This window comes from Accipiter gentilis, chromosome 18 (genome assembly GCF_929443795.1).
Source record: "Accipiter gentilis chromosome 18, bAccGen1.1, whole genome shotgun sequence".
In the NCBI taxonomy this organism is placed as follows: domain Eukaryota; kingdom Metazoa; phylum Chordata; class Aves; order Accipitriformes; family Accipitridae; genus Astur; species Astur gentilis.
This window is the reverse complement of record NC_064897.1, coordinates 28,558,788-28,582,340: the sequence shown is the minus strand read 5'-3', so window position 1 is coordinate 28,582,340 and position 23,553 is coordinate 28,558,788. Positions and strand designations below refer to the sequence as shown.

The following is a 23,553-nucleotide window of genomic DNA, read 5'->3' as shown; positions in this document are numbered from 1 at the left end:
TTTAATTATAGTTTTTTCTGAAGTACAGGTGAAGCTAAGGAAAGGGGAAGGATTGTTAACGCAGGCAAAACCCTGAAGCTATCTGGAAACCAGTACGTGATGTGAGAGTGGGGAAAAAAACCAGGACAGGAACAGACACAGATGCCACCCCAAGCGATTTTACGAATTGTGGCACGTCCAACCTCACTCCATTCCCTCAGCTGCTTCCTACCCTGCAGAACATCTTCTATGTAAAAGATTACAAGGAGGCTATAGGATTCTTGGCATTTTCCAAACGGCGTATTTCACAGACTTGTCGCTGTGTGTCCTAACTGCTGCGAGCCGTGGCTACCTCGTCCTTGGGCCGGCTACTCGTGTCCAGTCCTGTCTCTGCAGCACTTCTCCTTCCATCCCCAGGCAGCAAAGGGAGCGACGAGCCTGGAGATGCTGTCTGGAACGGCGTGCTCTGGCTGCGGGCACTGGGAAGTCTCTCAGCCGTGATGGCCGAGGAGGAGGAACGGGCTACGGGACGGGGAAAGGAGCAAACACGACAGTTGGGAAAACCAACAGGCTTGACCGGTCCGCGTGGAATAAGAAGTAAGGAATGACCGGCCTGAGGAAGTGTTATTTTAAAGCTACTGGACTTTAGGTAGAAGGAGAGGGGCTGAAGTCAGAGAAGGTAGAAACAGTGTTAAGTTAAATATGGTCTCCTCTTCGTAATTAAATGCTTATTTTAAATGTTTGGGAAAGGGAAGCCGGTGGTGGAGAGAAAAGGTGTTGCTGTCGTTTCAGAGGAAGGAACAACGGATTTCCTCTGTATCTACCCTAATTCTGTATTTTCCTTAAAGCCACAGAAGTTATTCCAAGCTCCCGCCAGGTAAGGTCTACCTGGTGTGGAGAAAACCCCTGACGTACAAGACCAGATACATAAACAGCACATCAGATCTCTTCTTCCCACCTCCTTTTCCGCTCCCAGGCTTTCCAGTAATGCATTTCCCCCCCCCCCCCCGGGGTTGCTCTCTCACAGCTAGGCCCTGGAATTCCCTTCCCACCCCCGTCCCCTCCCGTGGACGCCCTCAGCCCTCCCGCCCCCCATCCCACCCTTCCCGCCCCCCGCCGGCTGAGGCGCGGCAGCGCGCATGCGCCGGGCCCGCCGGAGGGAGGGTCCGCCGGCTAGGGGCGGGGGCGAGTCGGCACGTGACGGGAGGGCGGTCGCCACGGGGCGAGCGGGGGCGGCTGGTGGTAGCCTGGGTCTGACCGGGGTGGGCGAGCGAGCAGGCGAGAGTCGCGGCGATGTCTTCCATCGCCTCCTACGAGAGCCTGGTGCACGCCGTGTCTGGGGCTGTGGTGAGCGAGCGGCTCGGGGTTCGCGCCGCGGAGCCGTTGCGGGCGGCTCCCGGTGTGTGTGTGTGTGGGAGAGGGTGTCTGGCCTCGTCTGTGAGGGGACCGAGGGGTCGGGGGGCGTCTGGCCTCGGCTGTGAGGGGACCGAGGGGTCGGGGGGGGGGGGGCATCTGGCCTCGGCTGTGAGGGGACCGAGGGGTCGGGGGGGGGGGGGGCGTCTGGCCTCGGCTGTGAGGGGGACCGAGGGGTCTGGGGCTGGAGGGGGCGGCCGTGCCAGCCTGGCGGCGGGCGCTGAGGAGGTGGCAGGCCGCCCTAAGCTTTTGTTTGACCGGGGGGCGGACGGTGCCGCGCCTGAGGGGGCGGCCGCCGGGGGGGTGAGGGCGGGCGGGCCCAGCAGGGCCGGGGTGAGGTGGCTGAGGCGGGCCCGAGGCCCTCAGGGGCGGGAGAGGGGGGCCCCGGGGGGAGGTGTGCCGCCTCAGAGAGCGAGCGGGCGGGCCGGCGGTGAGCATCGAGCTCACGATGAGGACTTGACGCCCGCCAGAAGTTAAGGTCCGGGGAGAGCGCTTCAGCTGCCTCGCGGGGCGAGTTGTACTGGGCATCCGCGTTCGGCGACTGTTTCGTAAATACTTGAAGTTGCGAAGGGTGAGGCAACGCTGAGGTGTTAACCAAAACACAAAGCAAGCGCGGTGCAGCTAGAGGAGGTTTCTGTAGGTTATTGAATTACATTTTTCATAGGACGCTCGTAGATTAAAAAGTAGCGTTTGGTTTCTCTAGATTTCCCAGTGTGCCCAGCTCTTGAATGAGTGAGCACTAGCTCTGCAGATGTCAAATCAGCCTGTACTTCCAACAGATTAAGAATTTTAGCGCAGCATAGCACGTTGGACCAGCAAGCTGATGCAGCTCTACTCCTTGGTTATTCCAGACTGGCAAGAACACCTAAATGCGTATTTTAGCAATTGCTGATCGACTGTTCTGGCAAAACTTCCTGTTCTAATTTGAGACCTTAAAAGATCTCGCAATGTCTTCTATAGGATGAAAGTCACTAAATGTTATTGAACAACAATGGCTGATTCTAAAATGAAAAAAAAGACTCTAAGGGTGTTTTGTCTTTATCATAAGTAAACATGGGTTTGTTGTCTGCTCCTTAAAGTGTTTTAAGTCTGCTTATTTAAGCATCAAAGGCAAGGGGGACTTTAAAGAAGTTGAACTCTCAAACGACCTCGTTATTGAAATACTGCTGGCTCTCCTTTCGCTGGCTTGTACAGAAATTGGTAATACTTTCTAGCCCTCGCTGTTAACTTCTCACTCTCATATAAAGATCAGTATAATCAGCCTGTACTCCTGAGCAAAGTTTGTGGTATGAACCGACCTTATAAATCTGGCCATAAACTTAAAACACATAATGAAACAGTATCTTAAGTCCCTTGGTGGCGTTAATTAAGTTAACAGAAATTCCCTATTGTATTTGAAGATGCTTATATCTCAGCAGTGATCTTGCTATGAAGGAAGACAGGACTTTCTGGAGCCATTGGAATTCTGTACCCTTGTGACTTCCACTTGCTGTCACTAGTATTCATATAAAATTTAAAGCTCTGGAGCAAGAATTTTTTCCTTAAATGAGGTGGCTTTTTTTTTTTTACTGCCTTATATTGAAAACCTTGATTATTTTTTTTTTAATAGTAAAGATGTGTGCATTGATTTAGAGATTTCTATTTGCTGCAGTAATATCTAAATTTTTGCAAGATCTTTGGCATGGGTACTAACTGTTCTGGTATTGTCTCACTACTTGTTTAAATTATTATAAAGCACACTGATGTGTGGATGTGATGCAAGAATTTAAAAAAAAAGAAAAAGCAACCCACAGAAATGTGCTGAGGTAATGAGAAGAACATGTCAGATCACAACATGATAATTTTTGTTCTAATGTGATGAAAGTTCATACATCTTCTAGGCTACCTAGTCAAACCTGAGACAAGTGAATAGTTTTGTGAGCAGCAAAAAAAATCAGTGCTTGATTTCCTGTGAACTTTAAATTGAATTACATAAGTATTCTTTAACTCTGCATAGAATTATAAAGTAACCTTCCTGTTTCTAAAGCTGTAGGAATGAGAATTTTATAGTATTATGGCAGTAGTTAAGCTGCTTTGCTTGACTCTGAATGTTGGCTGACAATATAATATTTTTTTTATATATTTTACATTTTTTTATTATTAATATTTTTTAGAAAACCTAACTTTAGGCTGTGGTCCTGAATGCCTCTTCTTGGCAGCAGTCACCTCAGGCTGTTTGTTCTGGCCACTGACTACCACCTTTTGGCTATTGCACAGTTGTTTATATGGTGCTGCAGCTGATCAGGGAACTGATCTGACTGAAGAAGTAGCCCAGTGGAAAAAGTTAGTTTTCAGCCAGCTTAGTTTCTTTGTATGCGTCATCGTGTAGGTGCCTCAAAACTTATGCCACCAGAATGGAAGAGGCAGGGATGCAAATACAGTTGACCAAGAGCTAGGATTGCTTAAGCCAGTTTGTACCTGTCCTAGCGATTTTTCAGCAATAGCATGACTTGACTTGGCAAACTACTGAGGTTCAGCACCAACAGGGAGGTGGTGGGAAGGCAGGCAGTGAAGCCTCACCCCTTCAGCAATACAGGGTCATACATATCAGCATATATTCCTGGAATCAGTAATATGAGTTACTTTCCCTGCTGGTCTCAAGTGCAATGCAGTAAGGAATCTGAGCCCATCTCAAGGGTTTTTGTTGCTGGGGAAAGGTCTGCTCCTGCTCATCCCTCTCCTTTCCCTTACTTCTAGCCATGAAATCCTGTCTGCTCCATATGATGCTTCTGGCACTCTCCTCACCATGTAATTGAGTTGCTCCTATAAGCCCAGGAGAAAAGTAACTCTGCTTTTCTGAGTTTATTTCCTTCAATTTAGCAAAAGGGGGGAAGAGGGTACAAATTATCTTTTATTGGCAGTAATCTGTTAGCTGAGTTGTCTCATGACATTCTGTTGAGCTATAGCTTCATATATGTTTTAAGCCAGTTTGAGCCTGTAAGGCTCATTGTGTGGGAATGGTTCAAAGCTGTGTCAGGGTGGTTCAGACTTCACATTAGGAAGCATTTCTTTACTGAGAGGGTGGTCAAGCATTGGAACAGGCTTCCTAGAGAGGTAGTCGATGCTCCATCCCTGACAGTGTTTAAGAGCCATTTGGACAGTGCCCTTAATAATACACTTTAACTTTTGGTCAGCCCTGAAGTGATTGGGCAGTTAGACTAGGTGATTGTTGTAGGTCCAACTGAAATATTCTATTCTGTATCTTGTGTCCACCCATTTGTCCTGTGTGCCACTACCCTGACTGTTGCCCCATTTCCATTTTCTGATTTTGAGTGCAAGTGTGTGTGTTGCATGGCGGATTGCATTGAGAGTAGGATTCAGGATAAATCTCACTTCGGGAGGATGGAAGAAGGATAAATTGAGCAGGGGAAGGCTGGAACTTGTAGTCACTGTGCAGTTTTGTGGCTGTTTTGTGTGTAGGTGTGTGTAACTGTTTTGAGGTTGGCTTCGGAGGTGCTGTAATGCAACTGTCGTTAGGAGGTGCATTTTGGCTCTTTCTGGCACTTCTTTTTGTGCTGGCACTAGCCTTCTAGCTGGAATTTATTTTTTGTAAATTTTTAGTCAGATGGATTCATTAATCCTGCTTGCTGTTCAGCTGCATGCACAGTAGGTACCTAGAAAGAGCAGACACAGGAGAAGTATGTGGGAGAGCAAAACCAGCCCTTTGGGCTAGAGCCCAAACTAAATGGGTTAAAATAACCAGGTAATAATGGCTAAGTGTTTCCTTTCATCTGCTACCTGGTGTTATGAAAGCTGGAGAAACTTAAGTCTTGTTAAGCCAAGAGTTGTCTTAGTGAGGAAGTACCACCTGAAAAATAATCCTTTGTTGCTGGTTGTAGAGATAGGTCCAAGCCACCTGCTCAGGAGCTGGAGTGTTTCCAGAGACAAAGCTTGCTTAAATGTATGGCGCAACATCGCTCCAGAAAAGTTCAAGTTGCACCATGCAGGATGCTTTAAACACAGTGCTTGTGTGACTTGCTGTATCCCAGGCCTTCCCACCGTTTAAAGAGTTTGCATGGCAACTAACAGAAGAGTGCCACAGCTTTAGCAGCAATTTAATGCATTTAATACTACTGTAGAGTGTTAACAGGTTTACACCGAGCCAGGGTCCTTTTGAGATAGATATCTTTTCCAAAAGCTGTGCAATATTAATACTAGGGTACTAAAGAATGAAGAAGCTGAATGATGGTGGGGACAGAGAGGGAACAGCTGCTTGTATGGAAGATAAGGGCATTTGTAAATACAGTCTTTAACCCTGTTATAAAGGAGGGTGGCTGCTGGCTTTTCCATTTAGAGGCTTTAATGGTTGGATCGTACGGGAAGTGAAGAGAGTGTTGGATTCACAAGAAGGGAATCTGGTGACGTCTAGGTCATGATTTAATTCATCATATGTAATTCATGCCACAGGGGGTGCCTTGGTAGGCAGATCTTTATTGCCTAAATTGGAATTTAGTACAATGCTAGATAAGTCCTGAACTTGTACTATCAGTTTTTTAATTAATAAAAGTTTTGGGTTTTTCTTAAGTCAAAACAAGGTTATTGTAACACAATGGTTGCTTGTGTCATAGTCGTCATCTTTTTTTTTTTACCTGGACATTGGGTAGTGAAGCTAATAGGAGGTAGAGGAAGTGCAATATATGTGTTTCCTGACACCCACTTTATCAGCTTTTAGACTTTAAAAACTTTCTTTTTGGACAAAAAGCTTCTAATGTTTTTAATTTTTAGCTTGATCTAATACAAGAGAAAAAACCTTGTTTGTAAGCATGGCACCAAAACCCACTTCAAACAGACATTGTTATGTATGGAGGTTATCCCCATTTTAAACTTACTCAGTAGACTGGTTTCTGGGTGAGAAGTGAAGGGCTACAAGGAGTCTGGCAGATATCTGTACAAGCAACTGATACACTATATAGCCAGTTTATTTTGTTTTTCAGGGCAGTATGACTGCAATGACTGTATTTTTTCCGTTGGATACAGCTAGGCTTAGACTTCAGGGTAAGTGTCAAACTAGTTTCTTTGTATGATGGTGTTTCTGTTCAGCTTGGCTTGGGCACTTGTAAGGGTGGTTGTAGGGGGACCGAATCTTTCCTGTGTAACACTGTTTAATTACTAACACCATTTTTCCCACTGAAGGTAATTTTCCCTTTTGGAAGTATTGGGCAACCTTTTAATTAGCTGAAAAGGCTGTGTGATCTGTGGCCAGACATGGCTTTTGAACGGTTATCTAAGACCAAAAAGAAAAACAAAGATGTGAGATTACACAGGATCTTGTTTGTGTGTTGTTGCTTTTGGCTGCTGAGAACACTTCAAAGTGCAGGGGCAGTATCATGAAAACTAGTCTAGAATTATTCCTGAGAATGGTTTAAAGGGAAAAGTCAGGGTTAGAACTGGGAGTAGGAACATCCAATATTTACAGAAATGCATCTGGGTACAAACTTTGTTGTTCTAATGCTTGTATCTTCTAATCAAAAGTCACAGAATCACCAAGCATTTTAGCACTGTGACTCAAGCACTATTAAGAACTAGAGGGAGATCATCAGCCAGGTTGTCAGAAACATGTGGCTGAGAAATGAGCACCATATCACTGTTGAGCAGCTTTCAATGCAGGAAGAGACAGTGTTTTGCTAAGGCTTAGCTGTTTGCAGATAAACTGTAAAAAATTGCTCTGCTAGTGGTGGTAGTCTGGAGTCCAAGGGAACGATTTTGAGGCAGTTAGGCAGGCCCAATTCTAGTCCCTTACCTAAGGGGAACCTGTCTTCAGTTCATGTCACAACTCTTAGGTGAGGAATTGGTAACTACAGATACTCTGGTGCACAACAGAACCTGCTAGTCTGGGGAAGAATGAAAAAAGGAAATAGCCTTGCCCAGCAAATAAAAATAAGGTGCTTTCTGGAATTGCTGCAGAAATAGGGAACATCTATCATGCTTTTCTGGGGTATGTTCAGAATAGGAAGATTAAGGACTTGAAAATGAATGCTAAAAATCAGAATAATCTAAAAGGTTGGTTCTTCTGTTTTCCAGTTGATGAGAAGCGGAAGTCTAAGACAACACCGGCAGTCCTATTGGAAATAATCAGAGAAGAAGGCCTGTGAGTAGATACTAATTTTCTGCTTGTCTACATGTAGGCAAGCTCTAAAGCTAATTTGAATTTGCTTTTAAAGTGGAATAGTTAGCCTGTATGTCTGTGGACAGATTTTTACTCTGAATTAAAATGTCTCCATATAAGTGTGATATGACTTGCATAATTTTATGTGTTTGTCTTTAGCTAATTTGGATTAACTTTCTTGAGCACCTTATGCAATCGATCTGTTCAGTGATGTAACTGTGCCTCCATTAGTGAGGTAGCTGTGCTTCCTTAGAAATGCAGGTTTGTAGGCAAACGTACCTTCATGTACCTGGATTATTGGGTGTGTCCATTTCTCATAACCAAGATTAAGCTCTCGGGCAGCTGAGCCACTTTCAACAGGATAATTGAGATGTGTTTCCCAGTTGGAAGTTTTTTCTTCTCCTAAGCACGTGGAAGTAAACAGCAAGTGACTTTATGCTGGTGAGATTCAAGATCTATCTAAAAGCAGTTAACTTTCAGCAATGCTGTGCTTTAGTGTTTGCCACACAGCCTGAGCTGAGCTGGCTGGGATAAACAGTTGTACGTGTGTCCTTGTTATAAGTATTTTCCTAAGTGAATCCCTGGAACTCTTAAGTAGACCAGAGCTTCCAGGACATTAAAGCTGACAAAAGTTTTGCTTGGCCGATAATGTCTTGCCACCTTTGAACTTGAGCAGTTGACAGCTGTATGTGTGAGTACTTCTCGGTCAGTTGGTGATCTCTTTTGTTCATATTCCTGCATTAATTTTGTCACATGAGGGTGGCAAGTAATTTTCAATTTAAAAAAAAAAAAAAGGCAAAAAAGTAAAATTAAGACATTAACTTTAGTGGAGAGACTGCAAAAGTGGTAATCCTACTTTTCCTGTGAAACAGAAAAATCAGTAATTCTGGCAAGAGAGGAACATTGTTTCTTCCAAAGGCTTTGGGAAGGCCTCGCTAAGCAGTGATACTAGTTTTAGAGATGTGTCTGGAATAATAAACCTCTGAACAACAACAAATCTGAAATGTGATGTGAGATCATAAACATCTCGTTCACGTTACTTTGTAGAGTTTTATCTTGTGCTTTTGTGAGACTGCTTTTCTCATCTAGATAAAGCAAATAGGTTTAGCTTTTCTAGGCGATATGAAAGGTGTTCACCGGTGTACACTGCGTTCTTTTCAAGGTTGCAGTTTGGAATACAAACTTAGGTTTTATTTGTGTGCAGAAGTATTTATATGTGAATTATGGATGCTAGCGCTGACAACTTAAGTCATTAAAATAAACTCATATTTTTTGTCTTAGTTTCATGCTTTGTACTGCAAGATGTTGTGTTTGAAAATCATCAGTTGTTAATAAATGAAGCAAAACCAAACTAACGCTCTCAGTTAGAGGATGTGGTCCCCAGAGGATATTTCTCCCTTTATTTTCCAGCACAAAAGAAAGGGGGGATGCAAAAATTGTTTTAATTCTGCTCATGACTAACTGTATAGTCAATTAATTTGTAATTGTAACTGTATGGTTAGCTAAGCCTGTAACTTCAGAAGCAGTCTTAATAACGTGGTATATTCCCAGCTACATGGGAGGGAGAAGCACTTGATGCATCCAAGATGAAAAACTAGCATTTAGATTATAAGAACAGTCAGATGCTGCATTTACCACCCTTGCATATTTTATGATCTCCTTCCTGGGGATCCTTATATTCTGTGTATTCCCTATATTTTAATGAATACTAAAGAGCCTCCATGATCACTGCTGTTCGTTGAAGAGATTTCTTATGCTCTTAACATGATACCGGTTCTCTACCTGTCCTGTGCAGCTTCAGTGAAGGTGCATATTACTGTCTTTTTTTGGATGTATTGTAGAACATGCTGGGGATGTAGGCCAACTGTTGAGGTGTCACTGTTTTACAGGCTCATCAGGCCTGTCAGGGAAGGGAGCTTTGTTAGTTGACTGTTATGAAATCATTAAGATAGATTTAGATGACACACAAACAATTATTATTATTGTTATTCACAACACCTGAAAAATAAACCAGCTGTGAATCATAAGGGGGTATTCAGTTTTTCAGCTGTGATTAATCTAGTTAATGTCTCTTTCTCATTTACCTGACTGATTTGGTCTAGAATTCACTGTGAGGCATTTATTAGAAATTCCTCTCACCTGCATATCTCATGCCCCAGGTTGCATCCTTTGGAAGACTCTCCTTGGTGGAGTATATTAATTTCAGTAACTAGTCTTCCATTCTTAAATTTTATGTGAGAATCCAGACATACATTTTTTGTCTTCCTTACTCTAGGGGTTTTTTTATTTTGTATTGAAGCAGTAGTTGTCTTTAATTTTTTTCCAGCTATGTTAAGCATTGCTTTGTTTCCTTGGAGATGTGAACATCTCTTTACAGGGGTGTTATCTTTTGTATTGGACTGACAACTCTGTTTCTCAACAAAGATGAGAATTCTCCGCTGTCTTGGTATGTTTTAGTATATGGTTTGAATGGACTGTATCAGTCTGTATGTTAACTTACATACTTCAAACATATATTCATCCCCTGGATGTTTGGAGTTCACTGCTGGCTGTTGGTAGAGAGCAAATATGGTGGTAATACTCACTTTTGGAGTGACTGAGTCCCAAGCTTCTCACTGTAAATTTATTGTACCTCTACAGCTCCTTTTCAATGGAATTATTCCTGATTAATTTATATTTATAAGTGCTTAATTTTTTTGTGGTACAGTCAGGAGTTTAGTATTGTATGTAGTATACAGTATTGTATCTCTGGGACCCTCCACCAACATGTAATATCAACCAGATCACGTAAATACTTTGCTGATAATCACTATGACTTTTTCCTCTCCGTTAGGTTGGCACCATATCGAGGATGGTTCCCTGTTATCTCCAGCCTTTGCTGCTCCAATTTTGTTTATTTTTATACATTTAATAGTCTTAAAGCTCTCTGGGTCAAAGGTCAGCATTCAACCACTGGAAAAGACTTGGTTCTTGGGGTTGTTGCAGGTAATACTGAAAATCTCAATTTCATCAAAAATGTATTTTTAGTATATTCTGTCTAATGTTTTTCTTTATGAAGTCCACTGGAGGTCACAGTGAGTGCTTATGCCTCTCACTGTATGCAGACCTGCTTCGTTGTACAGCTCTGATTGCTCTTCTGTGTCCTCCCCACCTCATCAGCAGGTGCATAAACTGTTCTGGTGTGAATTCTGGCACAAAGCACAGTGCTGCTGTGGTCTAGTATTTTATTGGTGTCTGGTGTGTTGTTTACCATGCTATCTAAGCATCATCATTTAGATGTTGAAGACAAGTGGCAGGGAGAGGTGATAGGTTTTTTTAGAGGAAAAGATAAGTGCCAATTCTGAAATATTTTCGGTTATGATAAGTAAGAGATTTTTTGGGTGTCAGTTTCCAGACTTGTTTTTGGGTTGTCACCTGAAAGTGACAGTAAGTGCCTAGATATAAGGGGCTCCATGGGGAGGAGGGCATAGTGAGAAGGGGAAGGCTTTTTGTTTACTTTTTGCTGGTTTCTTGTGCTTTCAATGTAGTCACAATGAATGGTTGAATAGTTGCGGGAAAATAAGCATGGAAATCCCTAAGCTAGCTTTATCACTGGGGTAGAATTCCATATAATTACATTCTGGAACAAAGGCTACAGGACTTAGGGTAACAGCTTGTCAGTTAAATGACTAGCTCTTCTTCAATGTTAGTAGTTTATATCTTTATAATGGAATAATATCTGGTGTAAATGGAAAAATTCCACTTAAGGTGTTTACTAATTCTCCCTACACATCTCTCATACCTACTACTGGTAGCAAATACAGATTGGAAAAATACAGTAAAAAAAAAAAAAAAAATTCCTTTCCAGTCTGGAAAATAAAGTTTTATGACTTTTCCTTTAACTGAGTCTGGGTGAAAAATTACAAGTAGACTGTGCTCTAACCTGTTGCTCCTTAATGTAATCACACTGACTTTGGTTAAGAGATATTAATGTGGCTTGCCTTTTCTAGTGCTTGATTTTGCTCAAAACTTCTTTTGAGAGCTGACTGTAGTGCTTATGAAGGATAATGAAATAGTTATGTTTATATTCTGCTTTTCTGAACCCTTTTAAAGGAAAAGAAAAAGAACAAACAGGCACAAAGTAGTAAAGTTTCACCTTTTTCAGATTTACTGTTCTTGATGGTTATGTAGTGTGTCCATCTCAATATAATGGAATAATTCAGTCTGTCGGTCAGATTCCTACCAAAGCAACCGATGTAGAAGCAATTGCAAATTGCTGTGATGCAGATTAATAAGAAAGATCATAAGCTTGTTTTTATGTATTTACTTCAAAGTAACTGCCTCGGTCATTACTGAGCAGGAGAGACCTGTACCAGGCGACTGCAGAAGTAATGTCACTTAATCCTTCTCCCTGTTGGTTTAGAACTGTATTTTGCAATACCTCATTGTTGCAGCCTTATGTATGCTTGTCTGTTTCTCTTCCCCAATCTTAATTTCTGATATTCAACTTTCAAGCTTTACTGTTGGGGTTTGTTATTGTGTATAATCTCTTGCCACTTCTAAGCCTTACCTAAAATACTCGCAGAATCCTGTGTTTTCCACCTTAAGTGTACTTAGTGAATCTAGAAGCTAGATGTCCTCATTCTTTTGGCAGTGTAGGAGCTCTGTTCTGGTAATCAAGCTGCATGCACTTATCTGTTTTGATCTCTCCTTATAAAATAATCCTTCTAACCTTATCACTCTGTGTTTCTTTCTGAAAGTAGGCAGGCAGCAAGTCATCATGGAGTGAAGTAGGGCGTGAAAAAGTAGAGTATCTTGTGCTCCAGTGTGGTATAGAATGCAGCATAGTAACAAATTTACTTAAGATTCCTTCAACATGTTCCTGTTTGGTGTGTTTTGTTGTTTGGGGTGGGAGATTTTTTTGTGTGAGAGTTTTTTGGTTTTTTTGTTTTGTTTTGTTTAAGTTTTGGGGAGGAGTATCAGACATGTCTTCCCACTGCATGCAATCTGCTGACAACTAATTCATGGTGGGGCTGTGGGGGGATACCTGAAGTAGCTCATTACAAATTACCAGTTTACTTTTCCCTGTGTTAATTTATTTTCCCTCTTCCTACCAGTAATTTCAGTAGCGTGTGAATCCCAGTAAAAGAGGATAAGAAAACACCTGAAATCTTTTTCCAGTTCTTGCTGATTTTCTTTGTGCTGTTTTGCATTAGGTGTTGTGAATGTACTCTTGACTACTCCTCTTTGGGTAGTGAACACACGTCTGAAGCTGCAGGGAGCAAAATTTAGAAATGAAGACATTGTACCAACCAATTACAAAGGTATAATAGGTAAGCACCCGTTGTTATCGTCAACCAAAGAGAAGTTCATTAAATGAAATATATCAAGGACACTGATGTTTGAAGACTTCTATTCATGTAACCAATTTCATCCTGGAATCTCTATGCTTCCCTATCACTTTGCAGTCATTGAGTTTTACAGGAAACTGGACTTGGCCATTTCTGATGATAACTAAGAATTTGTAGTATGCACACCTGTAACTAAAATACCTTTTGCAAAGGCAGGTGTCTTATATAAATACTGGAGTAGTAGTGAGCCCAGTGAGGTGGTATCTGGGAGTCTGAGTTTAGACAGACAATCTGCATATTAAACTTCACTCACCTTAATCTCTTAATCACTTACATGTTCAGCCTCTCTTCCTTTTAAAAATAAATAAGTAAATAAATATTGTTGTTTTGAAGAAGGTTTAGAAGACCTTAATGTTGATGCTGAGCTTGTACTAAAGAGAGCAGGGTGTCTGTGCAGATAATAAGCTTTGTTTACTTTAATGGTGATATGAGCAAGAACCATCTTTGTCACTATTTTTCTGTTAACTTCCAGATTAGAATGGAAGGTTAAAAAGTTGCATAAAAGACAGCAGTGGGTTTTTATACACTTTGAATATTAGGCTTTAAGTTTAACTTTTCTTATCTTCTACAGTCAGAATTTTGTACTCAAAATTTTAATAATTTTTTTTCACCTTTCTTCTCAGATGCCTTTCATCAGATAATACGAGATGAAGGAGTTGTAGCTTTATGGAATGGTACTTTCCCCTCCTTGCTGCTGGTCTTCAATCCTGCCATACAGTTCATGTTTTATGAAGGCTTTAAACGGAAGCTTTTGAAAAAGCAGCTGCAAGTGAGTATGTTTTGAGGCCAGGTGATGGACATGCTGTCTTATAAGATAGGTTCTTTGACATGTGTTACTTGAATGAATTCAGAAATTTAGGTTTGGTTTTGGTTCTTGCATTTTTGAGGGTTTTTTTGAGTTAGTATATCTTCTAAAAGAGGTCTGTCATCATGAAGTGAGACATGAATCTTTCATATCCCTAGGGAAGATATTCCTGTGATGAATTCCTCTTCCTGTAAAAATAAAACTGCACCTCTTGTCCACATTTGTTTAGCTTTGTTCACAGGTCTTGATTTAAAGTAGATATTTCAATTCTAATATATCTGTTTTATAAATATGTACCTACAGACTGTTTTGAAGTCACCTCTTAACCCTTTCTCCAGTTAATCAAGTATACTGAGCCTTTGAAGTATCACAGATTTGTTCTGGACCCTGTCATTTTAATACCCCTTTTTTCCTGAAGCCCTCAATTTTTCAATACCTTTTTTCAAGGATGGACACTAGGATTGAACATAGTGTTGCAGCCATACCTCCTTGATTCTTTAAATAGAGATAGAATAATTTTTCTGTCCCTGCTTTATAGTCCTTGTCTTTTTCTTTATTCTTTTTTCTCTATATCAGATATAGCAGGTCACCTGAACTCACATTCCTTTTATGTTCTAGAAAATTGAAGAGCATTTCTGTCACATTTTAGGATAATATCATAATGTACTATGTGTTTAAGGTGCAGTGCTTTGCTGTTAATTTGTGACTTTAGAATGTATTTGGCTGTATTAAAATGTAAGATCATAGCAATAAGCTACAAAGCCGTCTTGTTTTTCCTCAAGACATAGTGAAATTATTTTTATGTGAGATTTTGCCTCATAAATGAGGCTTGGGGTTTTTACCATTCTTAGGCATTACTGCAGCTGTAGCACTCTATTTGTGCTTGATGGATCTATCCAGTTACATTATGGACAATATATTTTTTGAGTGATGAGCTGAGCTTCCCTCTGCATTGTTATTTGCCTGTTGACTAATTGCTGTATTTATTTCTTGTGTTTCTTTTAAATTACTTAGTTCTAGCTTAAATTAGGGCATGTTTTGTCCACGATCATCAGAGAGGGAAAATACTTTTTTCCCCTAGCAATGGTCATTTTTATCTTGGACAACATTTTTCTTTCTATTTGATCTTTTCCAGAATGTCTTAAGTACATCAGATTGACTATTTTAAGATGTGCATGTGTGTGCATATTTCTGATTGCAATCAACATATTTTTCAAATTTGGAGTTTTGATATGGGCACCTGCTTATTTTCAGTGATTAATTCACACTGTTAAACTGAGATGCACTGTAATCAGCTTAGGCTATAACAATCTGTTTGGTGCATCGTAGACCAGTGTGGGCTTTGGAGGTGGGGATGGGCTACCAGCAGGTGTGTTTAACTAATAGGGCATGAGATTTAGCCTGTGTCATCAAGACTAAAATTCTGCCTGATAGCATAGTGATTATGTCTCAGGATTATAGAGTGATGTTCAAGGAATCTTTCACTGTCACCTTTTCAAGAGTGCCATGTGACTTGTTAGTTTAAATGTTGCAAAGGCTGAAATGCTTATTGATTGATGGTATGTTTCAATGCTACTTCGCTATCTTTTGTCTGCTGTCAGTGCTTTAAATTGGTCTAGTATGGCTTTATCTTCACAATGTTTTAGTAACCTAGTTATAGTGAGAAATGCAAAAGCTTGTGAGCAGGTAGAAGTTACAAATGAACTTTACTTGCGGGAAACTGAGTTGTTTGAACTATAACTAACTCTTTAAAATGAGAAAACCCAGAGACTTCATGAAATCTTTATGCCAAAGATACTTAGATAACCCAGAAGGGAGGTACCAGTACAGAATCCCCAAACATATATGGGTGTAACTGACTGTTCTGGTACTATGTGGAAGTAATGTGTTCTTTATCTGTTGAATAGCTCACATCTTTGGATGCTTTTGTCATTGGTGCAATAGCCAAAGCAGTTGCCACCACCCTCACTTATCCTCTGCGGACAATACAGTCAATTCTGCGGGTAAGTAATAATTTCATTTCAGGGTAACTGCCTCTGAGTTGTTCTGTATAATGCAAGCCTTGTTCAAATGGCTCATTTTCCTTTGTCTTAATGAACTCATCATTTTGGGAGCTCCTTTTGCACAATGCAGGTCACTGATAATGATGCCTCTTTTCTTTGATCCTGTACTGACAGGGTCTGATGGAACTTGGTGTTACTGGTGCACATTTGTTTCAAGTAGCTGGTAGGATTGACAACATAATGCACGGATACAGTGTCTCACAGAAGCTGATGCACCATACTGCTTTTAGGCACTACAAAAATGTAGATTTACTTCTTTGAATATAAATAGAAAATGTGTCAAGTGGGAAGTTAAAATTAAATCCTCTAAACCCAGTTTGTTCCCAGAAGACCTGGGGTAATCCAGAAAAAGTTCTATTCGTAGGTTTTGTTTTATTCAGATGATGGCCTGACCTTGTCAGTAGCCAGAATAGGATTCATCAGGGGAAGCTGAGCTCCCTCGTAAATAATATCTTTAACCACTTGCCCAGCCTTGTACGGTAATTGTAGTGGTAATGGAAACACTTGCATTTATTCTCACTTGCAATTTGTGTGTAAGCTGGATAAGCTGCTACCTTAAGTATGTGCCAATGTTGTTGTAATATTGAAACAAGACAAAGCTGGCGGGGGGGAAGAGACCTGGCCATACGTAAGCAAGCATATTGTACTCCAATTTCTGTGCTTGTTAATCTATTTTTGTAAGCTGTTTCTTGATGATTGTTATAACAGTTAAATATTAATATAATATTAATATATGTTTCCACGTGAAATACAATGCTGTTTTCCTAAGCAAGGAGAAGCCCTAACTTTCAAATATGGTAAAGCTGTTATATATGTTCTAAAACTTGTATAAATTTGGAGAATTAGCTGAATTTATTGAATGTGAGCCTTCCATGTTAAGGGTATCACTTTCCAGACTTGTCTAATACGGGATTTTTCTTGTTAATTGTTCATCTGGAAAAAGTGATTTTCATGCAAATTTTGTAATTATTTTAGTTTTTCTTCTCTAATTAGTGTACTAAATGTATTGATTTTTGATTGTCTGTAAGAAGATAGTTTGGATGCCGTATTTCAGACCAACAGGACTTGAATATACTTATTGTGTGGTTGCTGCTACCCTGAAAAGACACTAGACAATTTTGTGTCTGCACAGCTTTCTACTTCACCAACCTAATGGTGCACAAAATGGCATCTGCATTTGTTGTGGTTTAACCCCAGCCAGCAGCTAAGCCCCACACAGCTGCTTGCTCACTCCCCTGCAATGGGATGGCAGAGAGAATCGGAAGGGTAAAAGTGAGAAAACTCATGGGTTGAGATAAAGACAGTTTAATAGGTAAAGCAAAAGCTGCATGTGCAAGCAAAGCAAAACAGGGAATTCATTCCCCACTTCCCATGGGCAAGCGGGTGTTCAGCCATCTCCAGGAAAGCAGGGCTCCATCACGTGTAAGGGTGACTTGGGAAGACAAATGCCATCACTCCAAACATATTCCCTTTCTTTTTCTTCCCCCACCTTTATATGCCGAGCATGATGTCCTATGGTCTGGAATATCCCTTGGGTCAGTTTGGGTCAGCTGTCCTGGCTGTGTCCCCTCCCAACTCCTTGTGCCCCTCCGGCCTACTCGCTGGTGGGGCAGCACGAGGAGCAGAAATGGCTTTGACTCAGTGTAAGCACTGCTCAGCAGTAACAAAAACATCCCTGTGTGGTCAACACTGTTTTCAGCACAAATCCAAAACATAGACCCATACCAGCTACTGTGAAGAAAATTAACTCTGTCCCAGCCAAAACCAGCACAGCATTGTAGATGTGTCAGCCACATTGTAGTTTTTGTCAGCAGTCATCTTTTCTGAAGTTTTCATAACTTTTTGTGATCAGCTGAGCTAGTGCCTTCATTCGATATCTTACCCTGTTTTAACAGCCTGGACTTACCCATCTCATGAGTTAAACTAGTAATGCAGACTTCTATTGCTGAAGTGACAGGAATACAGGAAAAAATATTAAGCAAATATAGCTTTCTTTGGATAAGTTGCAACATCAGTCTGTTTTTAATTCGTGATGCATTTTCTGCTGTGTGAAGGAGAACTGGAAGGAAAGTTGGAGCGCTCTCTTTTAGCCTTAGCATTGCACAGCAGTGCCATTTTCCTGGGGCTACATCAATAGAACAGCTTCAACCCTTGGTCCTTTCCGTGGTTGCTATAGAAATGGTTACAATCTTGGACTATTACTTCATGTTTTGTCTGTCTCCTTTCGGCTTTTTGAACAAAATTTTTCTCTTTTGGTGAAAGTGTCATTCTTTTAAAAAACAGCAGCTCTGGTAAGTTGAGCTGCTAGCTTGATGTACTAACCAGATGCTGCCTAGTGCTCACCTCAGCTGAAGTCAGCTAGCTCGCTGCTGGCTTGCCACACTGGTGGCAAGTTGCCTTTCTGCTGGAGCACAGCTAACCATCAGGGTCCCAGTGGTGGTGGTATTTTTCTCACAGTGGCCTACTTCTCGGTGCCAGTCCATCCTCTCCCTGTGATGACGGGGAGTACAAGGATCCTAGCTCTAGTTCTGCAGTCACTAGTGGTGACTTCTTTCCCTTTGCTCTATGAAAGAAGTAATAGCCAGAAACCCTGAACATTTCTGGCAAGAACAGGAGAAACAGGCACCCAGGATACCTGTGCTGTCCAGTTCAGACTTACACTACTTCATAATGTGACGTTTAATCTAAAGCTAGCATTGCTACACTTGATGAAGTTTTTGTCACTCATGCTAAGTGATGTTTAAAGAAACAGTTATGAATAAAGGTTTAGTATTTTCAGAAATAACATTCTGCATTAAGTATACTTTGTATAGTTGTGGGTTTTTTTTGAAACAATTTTAGCAGATTTACACACAAGCTAATACAATCTCAATATAATTCATAAAAACTTACACATCATACTTAGGTTCTATTGTTAGAGTAGAAGTACAGGACTCTTTTGAACCTTAAACCTTTAGAAATTTACTATTTTTTGAAAGGGTTCTTCGTAATGAAGTCTCTACACCTTTGCTTTCAACTCTTTGGCAAAGCGCTTATCTTGCTTCCATATAATGAACAGTTATCCTGTTTAATTGAGTAGTAAGCAGCTTCCAGCCTTGCCATTTGGGATGTCTATTTCCTTTTCAGTCATTAAAAATACATGGCATGGGTGCTACTTATTATGCAATAAAACTATTCTTTAGCCTATGTGTTGGTAAACAGTGGATAAATTAAAATTGCCTGTGGAGAAATAGCAATACTGTTAATGTTCTTAGTGATCCTGGGTGTAAAATTTCTCTTTAAAACTCAAGCCTCTTTCCTCCAGCGTAGAGAACGCTAGTTCCTTTGGAAAATCTTCTGCAGTAATCAGTGAAGTATTGATGTCTTAGGGAGAAGTGAACTTTTTTTTCTGCCTTTGAGCCTTTGTTTGCAGTACAAAAACAGTCCGATGGTGGAGAAGAGAGGAGAAGGAAGCACCTAATCCTGGTGTAGTTTGGAAGCCTATGAGTAATCTGGACAGCAGCTGGAGTTGTAACTTGGAACCTAGTTAGCAATTTTTTGGGGGTGTGTCTGAGTCTTTGACAATAATCCTTAACATTGATTTATCAATATCAAATTAGTTGCTGATGAGAAGATCGTGGATTGTGAGCACATATTTGCCTAATAAAGAGAGATTGCCAATAGTGTTCTGTTGTTGCTGTTTCCATCTGAGTTCTTAAGACATACAGCAAGGGATCTGTGTCATCCTGGCATATTTTTTTTAGAATTTCTGAACTGCCTAAATCTGCTTGCATACTCTGCCTACTGTCAAGGGTAATTTATGCCTAAGAAGTAGCAGTTGCCTGAGTAAGTTCTGGGAGAAGCTCATCCACAGGCAGTTGCTCAAGTTCACCTTTCTTGGCACAGAAGCATAATACAGGCTTCAAGAGCTATTTGGCTATGTTGTTATAAATAGAAGTGTGGCAACCCTTGTATATTAATAATTCATAGTTATGGCTTGCTGACAGTACTATTGACCTGTATCAGATAAGAGTATTGATGAATGCTAGAAAAGGAGTTGCTGAAATTGCTAGTTTAATTCCAAGACATAAAATTACAGAAACAGCTATCTTGCCTGCTGAAAAACTGTTTGGGGATAAGCCAACACAGTAAGTGAGAGAGAAGTATTATTTAGGCCAGGTAGGTAAATCAATTTTGGATTCTTCCACAGCAGTTAACATGTAAATGTTTTGCTCCAAGACCATTGCTGGGCAGATAAATTTTGGGTTCAACTATGCAACCTCAATGTAAAGATTTGTTAAATGAAAGCCGAGCAAGTTGGAAAGAAATTACTTTGAATGTCATATGCCTACTAAGACTTTGCAAATTATGCTTTGGAGATTGTGAAAACTTTCCTCCAGAGCAACTAAAAGAGAGCAAGTATGGCTATGTGTAACACTTTCCTGGAATCTGTCTTAAACCCAAACAAATTACTGTAGCACATACTGTTTTAATGTCCTGCTATGTAAAGTTCGATAGTGTGAGCTTTGGCCTCAGTTCTTCAGTGATGGCTAGTATAACCTGGAAAATGTTAAAAAAGGTTTAAGATAGGCTCTCCAGATTTTACGCATATGTTGGGTTCTCTGCATCGTGCCATGGGGAAATAGTACAACAAAATGCTCTTCCTTTTTTTTTTTCAGTTTGGACGCCACAGGTTGAACCCAGAGAACCGAACACTAGGCAGTCTTAGAAATGTTCTTTACCTTCTTCAACAGAGAGTGAGGTGAGCGTTCTGGGTTTTTTCCTAACATGATATAGAAGACTTGAGTATTACTAATACGTTAAAAATGTTGCTGGATCTGACTTTTGTTTCTTTTTGCCTGCCATAAACTTGCCATTTGAGTCAACCTGGTTTTTGTAATATATTGCGGAGTCAGTACACAAAACCAAATTCTCCTCAGTACCTGTACAGTAAGTGGTATCAAGGATATCTATGAATACTAATTCATTCAACTCTCGTCTTGAAAAGCAAGTTTCTTGCACAAAAGACTTAACTTTCTGCAGAGTTTTCTCTTTAAAATATTATTAAACATAACTGGCACTCAAGAAATCAAGAATGACTTTAAGATTCTTACAGTTGTCATTAACTTGTGATACTTGCAGTGTACCTATTTACTTACAGAAGAGTATTCATGCTTGTTTTCTTTTTTGTTTTTTTTGTTTTTTTTTCCTTAGGCGTTTTGGATTAATGGGACTCTACAAGGGCCTTGAAGCAAAGCTCCTGCAGACGGTCCTTACTGCTGCTCTTATGTTCCTAGTGTATGAGAAACTGACTGCTGCAACCTTCACCGTCATGGGATTAAAGCATTCGCGCAGACATTGAAAAAGGAACCTATGCCAAAGATTGTGGGGTCTGGAAAACATGTTCCATTTGAGACCAGGCTGGGTAACAAAGGGTCCTCACTTCCCCTTTTTCTTTTTAGCCACCTTCATCTCCATTATTTGGAGAAAGTTGGAATACACTCTATAGGACCTGTTGCCATGAATTCAGGGATAGCCTGTTCCCTACTCTTCTTTGGACTCGCTGTGTTAAGAAACAAAGTAGAGACCTTATTTAAACACTTGACATGAAATTTTTAACTACTATACGATTTGGTTGACATTCTTGGCAAGAATGAGTATCTCTCACTATGCTTTCTTGTTTTCCCTCAAATCATCCTCAACTATTCTTCTATCTTTACCTTCTGCCAGCAACCAAACCAGGGGCTGGTTTCATGTTATCTTCCTTGGTCTGTGTTTATGTCACTTCATGTTTGGTTCATTAAAATAATTCATAAGAACAAGATTTTTGACATAATTTTCTTGTAACTTCAAGTACGTTTGTGGCACAGAATGATAGGCTATTGCCCTAAATATCTGGTGGTGAGATTTCTGAACTGCTAGAATATACACTACCAGTGAGTAGGCACACTGCCTTCTTGAATCTACTATTTTGAATCTTGAAAATTTTGAATGCTGATACTGGCTACGTAGGAAGAGCATAACCTTGTGCTTTTTCAAGCTGAGTACGTCAAGCTGCTTCAAGAAAATGGACTTGCTACGCAGAAATATGTGAAGTTCTGTAACCCCGATCCTTCTGAGAATATGTGAATTCATGCCATGTTCTCATGCAGACAGGGAGCACTACCCTATGCTTCAGAAGTGATATGCCCTCTCAAAAATGTCCTTTAATTATTTTTTCCACTGATCTTCCCAGACGCTTTCCTGAACATAAAGCATAAAGGTCATAACCGTTGTCCCAGTTAATGTAAGTGTGTATGTTCTTTTTGCATAGTTTTGCTCAGTAGTCCTAGGCCATAAAATCCAAATAAATCCTGCTGTGTCCATCATTAAGTTTGCAGTAGGATTATCCTGAAGAACAGTTTTATATATTTGAAGTATTGAGAAATTCCATGGTAGTTTAACACAAAGAATGTCTGGGAGAAGAATTAAGTGCTGCAGGAAATATGTTAGTGAATTGCTAAACGGCACCGTATTTTGGGTCTCAACTGAGTCAATTCTAAGTATGAAATTGGAATTCAGTTCCAGCAGATAATGCTGTCTTTTGAACAAGAATAAAAACTTTACCACTGACTGCTGCTTTTAAGAGTATTGGGAGTATCTGTATACAGGAAAAACGTTCTTAATTCAGTGCTGGATGGTTTTCAGTCCAAATGGGATTTACATATGAGAAGTAAGAATGAAAAAGCATAATGAGCTATAATTATACTTTGATAGATGACATGAAATTTAATGAAAGACTGTAGACCTCACCACTGGAAAAGAAACAATCGCAATTTGGAGAACTTCAGTGAAAATATTCTTCTAACTGAGATGAGTTATCCTGTGGAAAGATAGTCTGCTCTCTTTTTGGTGTTTTTAAGAAATTTGGAATCGGTAGTATGGCTCTTGGTAAGCTACCTCACTTTGAAATTCCTGCTGTTAGAATCATTGTAGGGAAGCTGAGAGGCTGGTGGCTTCAAGCAAATGCAGAGTGGTTCTCATGCGACTTGGCTGAAATCTGTGTGGCTGCTAGAAGCTTTAGTTCAGTGTCTCAGATTTTTCTGGTCTGTAGCATGAAGGAGCAATTCCTGCAAATACAGAAAGATTTTTCTGGTTGCTATACCTGTAAGAAGAAAGTAAATGCTTGCTTGCTATCTAGCCAAAAAATACTTGCCTACCAGCCAGCGTGGTTTCAAAGGGATATAGAAGTATCTAATTTTTGCAAAAAAGCTAAATACAGAGCAATTGTGTAGAGAAGAGTGCTGGCCTTGGCTGTGCCTGTGTTACCATTAAAGCTGGAATAGACATTTTGCGCTGAACTCTGCTTGGCTCTGCTGACCAGTTGTTAGAATGAAAAAGTTTCGTAAAGGGGTGAAAACAAAAGCTATTGGAGCTGGGAGTGATAGACCTATGGTATTCAAAACTTTTTTTTTCTCCTGCATTCTGCAGTATTGATGTAGACATTAGAGTGAATTAACTGAAAGACTACTCAACCTCTTGTGACTGAGCCAAACTAGAGATGGTTGAGGAATTTTTCAGTTTGTTCAATCAGCAGGCAAACATTCATGTTACAGGTGGGACCTCTGCCTAAGTTTTCTCAGGCATAGTTTGAACAGATGATGACGTTTCCGTTAGAATTGCTAAAACTATTTCAGGCTTCAAAGGCGTATGTGAGTATCTTTGAGATTAAAAAAGCATAATTAATCAAAGCAGACTATGAAAGGCTATTTCTAATCTTGGTACTAAAGTCGTAAGTCA

The 23,553-nt window shown here is 40.4% G+C and overlaps 1 protein-coding gene across 1 annotated transcript; it reads left to right on the top strand.

Annotated features, from left to right (window-relative positions):
- Positions 1-1,252: 1,252 nt before the first annotated feature.
- SLC25A17 (solute carrier family 25 member 17) lies at positions 1,253-22,139 on the top strand. Its single transcript, XM_049822261.1, has 9 exons — positions 1,253-1,326; positions 6,366-6,426; positions 7,453-7,519; positions 10,371-10,522; positions 12,733-12,849; positions 13,551-13,696; positions 15,640-15,735; positions 20,454-20,536; positions 20,989-22,139. Exons 1-9 carry the CDS (start codon positions 1,273-1,275, stop codon positions 21,134-21,136), a joined length of 924 nt encoding a protein of 307 aa, XP_049678218.1. The 5' UTR covers positions 1,253-1,272; the 3' UTR covers positions 21,137-22,139.
- Positions 22,140-23,553: the final 1,414 nt, after the last annotated feature.